This window comes from Marmota marmota, unplaced genomic scaffold, assembly GCF_001458135.2.
Source record: "Marmota marmota marmota unplaced genomic scaffold, marMar, whole genome shotgun sequence".
Taxonomy (NCBI): domain Eukaryota; kingdom Metazoa; phylum Chordata; class Mammalia; order Rodentia; family Sciuridae; genus Marmota; species Marmota marmota.
Window position 1 is genome coordinate 1583949 of NW_025999872.1, and position 10182 is coordinate 1594130.

General features: G+C 54.9%; 1 protein-coding gene across 1 annotated transcript in view; it reads right to left on the reverse strand.

Moving 5' to 3' along the window:
- The window catches only part of Osbpl7 (oxysterol binding protein like 7), a 15039-nt gene extending 4857 nt beyond the window's left edge, over positions 1–10182 (reverse strand). The window contains exons 1-16 of the mRNA XM_015506673.2: positions 10019–10182; positions 8539–8692; positions 8314–8439; positions 8120–8173; positions 6912–7025; positions 6473–6568; positions 6236–6353; positions 5511–5614; positions 5180–5272; positions 4964–5096; positions 4792–4886; positions 4509–4604; positions 3665–3802; positions 2979–3075; positions 1821–2068; positions 1497–1634 (exon numbers count right to left, since the gene is read on the reverse strand). Of these exons, the coding sequence (XP_015362159.1) occupies positions 1497–1634; positions 1821–2068; positions 2979–3075; positions 3665–3802; positions 4509–4604; positions 4792–4886; positions 4964–5096; positions 5180–5272; positions 5511–5614; positions 6236–6353; positions 6473–6568; positions 6912–7025; positions 8120–8173; positions 8314–8439; positions 8539–8613 (1725 nt within the window). The 5' untranslated portion in view covers positions 8614–8692; positions 10019–10182. The remainder of the gene's footprint in view (positions 1–1496; positions 1635–1820; positions 2069–2978; positions 3076–3664; positions 3803–4508; positions 4605–4791; positions 4887–4963; positions 5097–5179; positions 5273–5510; positions 5615–6235; positions 6354–6472; positions 6569–6911; positions 7026–8119; positions 8174–8313; positions 8440–8538; positions 8693–10018) is intronic.

Sequence of the window (10182 nt, forward strand, 5' to 3'; positions counted from 1 at the left end):
TTTTTTTTTTTTTTTTTTTTTTAGTACAGGGATTGAACCACTGAGCTATATCTCCACCCCTTTTTATTTTGAGACAAAGTCTCACCAAGTTGCTTAGGGCCTCGCTAAGTTACTTGAGGCTGGCTTTGAACTTGTGATTCTCCTGCCTCAGGCTCCCAAGCCACTGGGATTATAGGCATGCACCATGGTGCCTGATACTGTCTTTTTTAAAAACCCTTAAAATCTAAACAAATAAGCAAATTTCCTCAACCCTTCATCTTCCCTCTAGTGGTCTCTCTTCCTCTCTTCTTTCCCTCAGGGTGACATTTTTTGGAAATAGCCTATATTTTTCTCTACTTTTTAAAAAATATTTATTTGTTTTTAGTTGTAGTTGGACACAGATCTTTATTTTATTTATTTTATGTAGTGCTGAGGATCGAACCCAGGGCCTCGCAGGTGCTAGGCGAGCGCTCTACCACTGAGCCACAACTCTAGCCCCTCTCTACTTTTTTTTCAAACCTTCACTTAACACCCTCTGTAATCCATTCACTGCCCCATCCTTTCTCTAAAACCTCCTTTATTCAGAAAGCTATTGATGTCCCCCAGGTCCCATGGACCACCCACCCTCCTGCCCAGACACACCATAGAGAGCCTGGGTCTTCTCCCACCCTCTAAGCTGGTGACTCCTTAGTCTGCTAGCTCTGCTCAGCACTCTCTGAGGAGCTCCAGGCCCACTGACCAGTTCTACTGGACATCTCTCTATGGAAGTCCAGCCCACTGAATGATGATGATGAGGCTACCTCAGCCTTCTCCCTCATTGGCCACATCCCCATCCCCTACACATAAGAATATCTGCTGACCACTGAGTCCTGTCAAGAGCAGCACATAAATAGTTTTTGAATTTAATATGCCATAGCCCAAGTGCAGGCTGTCATCAGCTCTTATGAAGATGACTTTAATGGCCTCCTAATGGCCTCCACCAACCAGCATAGATCATGGAGTGTTTTGTACACAAAGCAGCTCTGAGAAGTCACTTTACTGTTTATCCTCCACGACTCCCACTGTCTTCAGGATTTAGAAACAAATGAAAAGCCAAACCTCTCCTTACCTTCACCAACAGGGCTCCTCAGGATCTGGCCTGTCTCTAACCTTCCAGCCCTAACTCTGATCTTCCTGAACAGGTGCCACCTATTCCTTCATAGTGACTGGAATGTCCAGTCTCCCACAACCCCCACCCACACCCCACTGGTACCCATCCTCCAAGATCAAGTTCAAGATCACCCCTGAGGTGTGCCTTTCCAAGTCTGCAGGATGCCCCTCTACACCTGTTTCAGGTCCACTTCCCACTTGGAGTTGACAGCTCCTTAGCACAGAATCCTCCACCTGCCTGGCACAGGGACCCTGCCCCATGCTCCTCTCCATGTCCTGGCCCCACTGGCCCCAGCTTCTGGACCCTGAAGTACAGGTCCTCCCCTACCCAGCTCCTGGAGGCTGGCCCCCTCACCCTGGGCCCTCACCTGCTCGCTGATGAAGCGGAAGCCCCGGTCAGGCCGTTCACATTCGTAGGTCTCGCCCAGTACAGGGTTGAAGGGCTTGCAGCCTGCTCGGTGGTATGTGGAAGAGTAGGCAGAGACAGCGAAGGCGGCAATGTATACCTGCAGGAAAGCAGGAGCAGTGTCACCATGGTTGGTGACTCAGAGGAGGGCCCAGGGAAGGGACACCCCTCTCTGCAAGCAAAGTCTGGGGTCTTGAGATGGAACTTCAGCAGCAAGGATCAGCCCATCTGGGATTTCTGGGGGACAGGGACTCCAGGGAGGAAGAAGTGACCCTGGGGCAGGTACCATGCGCTCGCAGGGGTCAGCCATGTGGCTGGCCTGGTCCAGGAGGCTGCTGTACTCCAGCTCCTCACAGAGCCGCTGCAGCGTGTTGAGCGGCTCGTTTAGCTGCACGGGCATCGACACCTTGGACAGGTCTTTGCCGATGTTGTTGCGCAGGATGTTCCACAGGCTCACGTCAGCCCCGGGCCCGCTGGCGGCTGGCAGGCAGCGGCGGCGTGGGGGCCCTGCAGCTCTCGCTGGAACACACCCTCCTGGGGCCCATCCCAGCCAAGTCACTCTCCCTCTAGATACTGGCATCCCAGAAGCACAGGCCCACAGGCCAGTCCACCAGTCCACACAGGATGCCTCCCAACCCTGGGGGGAGTTGCTGGGTTGTAGATCTGCTCCGTTCCCAGGCCCAGGTCTCCACCCACTGTGGGCTGGGTGACTGGGATCTGCTGACAAGCTCCCAGGGGTTCAGGCAGGGAGCAGGGCTTCAAACCACCCAGGGGGACAATTCCACTGCCAGACACTGTGCCCCAGAAACCATGGCCAAATTACACTCACACACGTACACACACACCCTTTTATAAACACAGAAGCAAATGCCGAGACACAGACTATTCAGCCCCTTTTATAGGAGACGAAATAGACTCCAAGAAGCAAAATGACAGGTCCAAAAATACTCTAATAAAAAGTGGCAAAGTGGGCTGGGCGGGGTGGCACACGCCTGTAATCCCAGTGACTTGGGAGACTGAAGCAGGACGACTTCGAGTTCAAAACCAGCCTCAGTAAAAGCAAGACACTTAAGCAACTAGCGAGACCCTGTCTCTAAAATACAGGGATGTGGCTCAGTGGTTGAGTGTCCCTGAGTTCAATCTCTGGTGCCAAAAAAAAGTGGGACCTTCTGCTCTCTGTCAGGCCTGTTTGTAGGCCTTCCCAGCCCATAGGAACAGAGGCCAGCACCAAGTCTGAGCCTGGCTCTCCACCCTGAGCTGCTTCTGGAATATTTTCCAGCTTGTGGCTTAGACTTTCTCAGCTCAGGGGTCATGCTGGGGTCAGCACCCAAAGCCATTAGCCCACCCATCACCACAAGGGACTGGTCTACATGAGTCCTAGAGCCACAAGCAAATGCAATTCCTCTACCCACCCACACCCCACATCCACATGCCCGCCTGGCACCTCTCTGATAGCGCTCAGCTCCCCTGAGGTCCAGCACCTCTTCGGACAGGCTGGTGGTAATCTCGCTGGTGCATGATTCTTCCTCTTCCTCAGAGCCCTGGGCCAGAAGAGATGACAGGCTGGGCAGACTGTGTCTCCCCGGGCAGCTGGGCAGTGCCCAGGGCCTGGCAAGAATCTGCCCAGCTAGCACTCTGATGGGAAGGGGAAGAGAAGGTATTGGGGGATGAGAGCTCTGAACCCTAAGACATTGCCCCAGGAGGACTGGCATTGTGGACTGTGCCCAGCTGCCTTGGAGGGACAGCACCTAGCCCTACCACTGGTGAGGGTAGAAGAACTAAGGAACCTGGCAGAAGAGAAGGGAATCTGGGGACTGCTGAGATTTAGGGTATAAGGAGATGGAGTCAAGGGGGTGCTGAAGCTGAAATGGGGTCACAGGGAGATGACTAGGGTGGGAATTGAGGCAGCAATGTCAGAGGACTCAAGGGGGATAAAACATGCCAAACTCGGTCTCCAGCAGAGATTTGTGAGAAAAACCATACAAGCCCCAATAGATGTGGATGTGTTCCCAGAGATAGCAGCCAAGGTGGTGAGAAAGGACTCAGGAATCTAGATCCTAGTCCCTCTGGACTTACCCATACCTTCCCAATTTCCCTTCCCCCTCACTGACGGCCTTCCTCCTCCCTCACCTCGTTCTCTGAAGAACTGGCAGAAAGGAGAACTTCACAGGCATCGAAGAACTCCGTGTGGGAATCAGCAAGGGACAGGATGCTACTCTGGGACAGTTGGGGGGTCAGCTCTCGCCCCTTCATGTACAGAGCTTCTTGCTGTAGGAGCCAAGGGAGTGTCAGGCCATGGTGGAAAGCCAGGCAAGGCTCGCTTTTGCTTGACACTCCCTTGAGAGGGAAGCACTATGGGGACATCCACTGAGTCTGCCATCTGCAGAGCAGGAGAGGCAGGGGCAATGTGTAGGACGCGAGGGTGCAGAGGACCGACCCCAGTCTTGGGGGAGGTGATCCGGTTCTATAGTAACTGCATGCACTTCCTGGCCACCGACTCTGAGCTCTGCTGCAAATCGTTTTCTTGAATCAACCCATTCAATACTGACACCCATCCTGTGCAAAGGTGCATTTTTTACCTCTACTTTGTAGATTAGGATAGTGAGGCTCAGGCCACAAAGCTGGCACGCAGCGGAGCCGAATTCAGACCCACAGAGTCCAGTCCCAGAGTCTATTCAGCCTGGCCATAACTGTGGGAGCCTGGGCCCACCAATTCGATTGTTTGGGTCTCAGTTTTGTCATATGGTGGGTGAGAGCCACCACCTTATGAACTCTGAATTCAAAGCAAAGGATACTACATCTGTAAGGATGGGTCAAGGGTGGCCGTGTCCATATTGCGTGAAAAAACGTTGGAGCCAGGACTTCTGGACTTTGTTTTCAGCCTAAAACCCAACCTTGCCCAACACCCTGGCCTTCGCTCCTGTAGTGAAGAAGGTGCAGGGGAGATGGCCTGAAGCCCGCCCTGGCTCCTCACCTCCTCGGGGTTGAGGGAACTGAAGGAATCCGCAGTGGTGTCTGAGGAGATGGACAGTGAGTGGAGGCGCCTCTGCCCAGCTGGGGCCTCAGAGACCTGAGGAGGAGGGTGAGGGGACAGGGTGAGGGAGGAGAAAGTCTTCCCAGCCCTGCCACCCTCCTCTCTGCAGAGATGGCCTCTGCCAATCCCCCAGCCCCAGCGCAGACCTGCTGTTGGACTGGAGGCCTGAAGTCCTCAGCCTCAAGCCCTGGCCCTGACCAGCTGCCCTGTCCCCAAGACTCACCCCCATCCTTGACAGCTCTGAACCCTGGTGCAGTTCCCTCAGTCGGTCCCGTTCGGTGGTGAGGGCAGCCAGGACACTGCTGAGGGAAGTGTGCACTGTCGGGGGCAGGGCAGGCCATCAGACTCCTCGCCCTCTACCTCCTGCTCCTCACCATCCCCTAGATTGCACTCACCCTTCTGGGCCAGGGCCCAGAAACTGCGCTGCAAGTGGGCATAGTCTGGGGGTGGCAGCCCACGGGAGCCGGAGGAGTCCCGAGACTCCAGGTAGCGAGACAGGTTGGGAACGGAGCCATGGAGACGACCAACCTGCAGGTGAAAGGGAGGGAGTAGATGAACAGCTTCCTCCCGGGGATCCCACCCCGGCAACTGGGGCCCTCACGCCACCTCACCCGTCCAATGGTGTCGTCCTTGGCAAAGCTTTGTGTGCACCACATGCGGCTGGTCCGTTTTCCTTTCTTGGGTCTCTCAGTTGTCACTGAGGCCTAGCAAGTTGAGGAGGGAGAAGTTTCACTCACAGGGTGGGGAAAGGGGGCAACCCGGGGAGAGGCAGACACCACAGAAGAGGGCACAGATCATGCTAGGCACCCAGGTACCATCCCCAGGGAAGTGACATCTCAGAGGAAGAAGCGAGGGCCAGGGAAACTCCAGCAATGTAGAGGAAGGGAGGCCCGCCCCAGGGAGGTGATGGGGGTGAAGCCCTGTCTCCTCCCCAATCCTTACCTGGTGTGTGGGAATCACAGGGGCAGAGGGGATCCGGTGCAGGGACTCCAGGCTCTGGAGGAGTCTGTGTAACTCCTGGAGCTTCCCCTGACACTCAGAGAGTGCTGATGGAGAATAAAGGAGGACATTGCTCCAACGCCAGCCAGACCCCTCATCTGTCCCTCAGCTTCCTTTCTCCTCCAAAAATGTCACTAGCCACCACAGAGACCCTGACACTGCTCCTCTCCCCTGCTCAAGATCCCAAAGCTCCATGGTGTGGCCTCCCTGGTTTTTACCCTGTCTGTAGACAACCCCTCAGCTCCTCTAGCCACACATAGGCCCTATGCCCTGCCACTCTCCTCACTCGGTGCACACTTCCCTCTCCAGGCCAACACCATACCTCCCTACCGCAGGAATCCGATTCTAGAGGACATCCCTGCCCTGGCACTACAGCTCAGGATTCTTCCCTGCATGGGTATTCACTGTCCTCCTTGTCAGGAGTCCTGGTCATGCATCCATGTCTGTCTCTGGGCCTAGGACACAAGCCCCGCCATCCTTTGTAAGATTGGGGCTCCTCCAAGTAGGTTCAAGGAGACTCAATCACCTTGGAGGCAGAGGCCATCTCCCCCATCAGACTGGGGCTCCCTGGGGCAGGGATGGAGATACCATTTTCCCCTCCTGCTGATACCACCTAGACCCGAAAGCATGGGTCACACCCACAGAAGCACTTGAGAGGGATCCCTCACCATGAGAGCAGCGGTCTAGCCCGTCACTGTCCCTCAGCCAGGAAGACACCTTTTCCCGAGGTCCAACTCCAGGTAGAGCTGAAGTGCTACCTGCTGTCAGAAGCTGGGTGCCGGGAGCCTGTGGAGTGAACCAAGGGTCAGGAAGGATGGTGCCCACCTTTGTGGGTCTCACAGTTCCCCGGAGCCACCATCCCTGAATCATCACATCACCTGCATCCACCCTGCGGCCCATCATACCTTCCGATGAGTGGTGCTGGGCAAGTCCAGGCGCTGGGCCTGGCGGTGGGCACGCAGCTGGGCCACCCAGCTTTGGAACAAGTCCTGGGATTTGATCTGCAGACATGATGGAGAAGGGAGAGTACATTTGAAGGGGTACTTGCCAAGAGCTATAAGGACTCTGGTCATAGGCAAATAGAGTCTGTCCCTATAATGCCCCATTAGTGCAAAGCCCCCTTGCAAGCAGGCGAAGCACAGTCCCCTGTCTGAGCTCTTAGCCCCGGACCTGTTCACATAACAACCAATAGGGGTGGTCTGCTGTTTGATACAATGGCAACTTTCTTCTTGTCAAATTCAGGAAAAGACCTTGAGCTCCACGGACTCTCAGCCCCTATGCCTTCGTGCCCAGCACCTCTGCTAGGCAGAAGGCCATAATATTCCCTGGTTCCCAGGATGTTACCTTGAGATGGTAGATGTTGTCCTCAGTGTCAAGGTCAATGCGCTGGGCCTTTTTGTTGATGGACATGACTGATAGGCGGACATCAATGGAGCCATGGAGCTTCCCCTTGGTGATCTCGAGTAGAAGGTTGGTGAGAGGACTGGTTTTAGTGTCTCTGGGCCACAAAGCTACCATCTCCCTAATACCACTCTAGGCTCAAGGGTCAGGCAGTAATTCACCCCCAGGTCCAAGGCACACTATCAGAAGGGGTTGCCAATCATGTTCTATGTACAGAACCCTCCAGTATGTCCAGCCTCACTCTGAGTTAGGAAGCCACAGAGCAAGGACAAATATTCTCACCCTGGGAATCTGTCTGGAGGAAGGTGGACCCCTCCCCACGGAGAACCTGGGAGTGCAGCCTTCAGTTCCTTGTTGCCAGTATGAGAAAGGTGAAGGGGGAACGCTCTCATTTCTTGGGTAGTTTGTACCAAGGCCTCATCCAGAGGTCTCATGTGCACTATGCCCTTACCATGAGGGCAGCTCTACCTGGAGGCGAGCATGCTCCCCATCTTAGTGAGGAGGAGGCTGAGGCTCAGGGAAGTACAGTTGTCCCTAAGGTATCTTTGAGAGAATGGTTCTAAAACCCCCATGGATATCAAAATCTGTGGATGCTCAAGCTCCTTATATAAAATGGCCTAGTATTTGCATGTAGCCTATGCACATCCTCCTGTGGGCTTTATTATTTGTGTGTGTGTATGGGGTGCTGGGGATGGAGCTGGGCAAGTGCTCTCCTACTGAGCTACACACCAGCCCTGCTCCCATACACTTTAAATCATTTTCAGATTATCGATAATAATTAATACAGTGTCAATGCTGTGTAAATAGTTGTATTGATGTTTAGGTAGTAGTGACAGGAAAACAAACCTGTACGTTTTCAGTACAGATATAATTTTTAAAATACATACATTTTGTGGGAAGGGAGGGAGGAAGTGCTGGGGGTGATATTGGCCAAATTATATTGTAATATCACGTGCATGTATGGATATGTAATTACAAACCCCATCATTATGTACTAATATCATGCACTGTAACTGGCCAGAGGCTGCTCACTCAGCCAATGGTGTACCTGGGACTTGGACCCTGCTCTGGGTTATTCTAGATACCCACTGCCTGCTCAGGGCATCCTGGGGCAGATTCCTCCCAGAACCCAAGCCAGGGCCCTGACTCACATCTTGACGGGTGGTCGCATAGTGGAGGATCCCATCCTCGAGCACAAAGTACCTCTGTGAAGTCGCCCAGGAGAAGTAAGACCGCGTGGCCCAGAGGACAGAGAACAGAGAAGAGCAAACACACATAGGCTTTTCTCCTCCATGTGCAAAAGCCTGCATAACCAGGCAGCCTCCCCATGCCCTGCACAGCCTACCTTGTGCCAGCCTTTCAGAGGCCACTTTCTCTTCTTGAGCAGGTGACCTTCCTGCCTTTCAGGCTTGACACCTTCTGCTCCCAGCCTGCCCCGAGGCTCCTCCACTACCTCCCACAGCTCAGAGGCCTGTAGTCCAGGGCAGAGGGAGGGAGCTACTGAGCCCACTGCATTGCCTCTGCCCCTCGGGCCCAAGGTAGGCCCACCCATTGCTGCTGCCCCTCAGACCTGCTGCGTGCTGCTAGGCTTCGAGGACTGAGTGCTCTCGGCCAGTGAGGGGGTGTCCCTCTCTTGGAAGTCCATGGAGGAGGGAGAGGCCACTCCCTGCTGAGGATGTAGAGCAGGTCAAAGGGGAAAGATGTCACCTGAACCTGAGGGGGCCCTTGAAACAAGAGAGAGACCCCATTAGTGCTGCCCTTGCTTTCACCTACCCACCTCTGATCCCTCCTGTGCCCTCTGGGAATAAGGGCTCACCTGCCATGCTTCTCCTCTACACCCTGCATCTGTTCCTATGCCACCCTAGGCGGGTCCCCTGCCTACACCCTCTGGTTATGGCTGCTGCTTAGAGAGGTGAACCAGCACACTGTAGACAGGTTGGTGCTGGGAGAAAACCATAAGAAGTGTGCCCAATCCCAGCTTGGGCACACATCCTGGGGCTCCTGGAAACACTAGGTGCTTTCTTGGCAGGATTCCCTGCAGGATGGGGATCAGAGGTAAAGCAGGGAAGTGAAGGAAGAGGCTCTAAGAAGAGACAGAGGGACTCAGATACTGGACAGGCAAGAGTTCAATCCAGCTGTCTCTTTCTCTAGAAACCCTCCACCCCCAGCGCAATGGTGTGGAGACTCCTTTGCCACTATCACCCTGCAGAGCACCCATCAAACCCCGATTGGTCTCCATACCCGCAAGTTCTTGGATTCCTGTTTTCTGCTTGGGGAAACTGAGGCCTGAGATAGACCCTATTTTCCCTTGTGCCTCCTCCCACAAAACATGCCTGTAGGATTCCCACCTCAGTCCCCTCCAAAGCTTCACTATCCTCTTACTATGGCTCCTGAGAAGTACCGCCCACCCAGAGAGAGCAGGACACTGGGCTGATGGAGACACTGTGGGCGGCAGAAGAGGTGGCCAAGAACATGCCAAGGTCCGCCCAGGTCCCGCAGCAGTGCCCACAGGCGCCCTTGGCACGGGCCCTGGTCATCCTGGCTCCACCAGGAGATCAATAATGCATGAGGCTGTGTGAGTGTGTGTGTGTGTGTGTGTATGGGGGAGGGGACTGAAGGGGCGAGGATGTCCTAAGGCTGAGGAAGCAGCTTGGACCTTCTTGTGGAGCTAGTAAGCACCTGAGGAGCTAAGGCCCGGAGGGGACAGGGACGTGGCAGGGTAAGAGTGGCCAGGAGATCGGGGCTAAGGGCCCAGGGTGCAAGATGCTGAACGGAAGGGAAACTCCTGCATTCTGCCATTGAAAGTTACCAAACTCTTCCAGTGTTTGGGTATCTCTGTGCCCTTGTCCTGGCCTCTGGGATCCTGACCCCTCACAGCTTGCCCGCAGAGGGGGAGGCTCTACCATTAGGAAGGAGGGGGTCGAGGGGAGCCAGGCAGGTACCCCCTTGCCACCTCCATTCCCAGCCCTGGATCCAGAGCAGACCCACCAGCTCCAGGTGGGACGAAGCCCTCCTTGGGAGTGTCAGCTTGTGTCGCGCAGCCCCCTTACCCCAGGGTCCATGGACGCCAGTGCTCCTTGGCCCGCGCACCGCTCTGCCTCTGAGTCACTGTCTCCGAGTCACTGGCTCCCTCCTCACAGAGCTGAGCAGTGGCAGCAGCTGCTGCAGGAACCAGGAAGGAAGGAGACGTCGGAGCCTCCCCTCTAGCCGGATC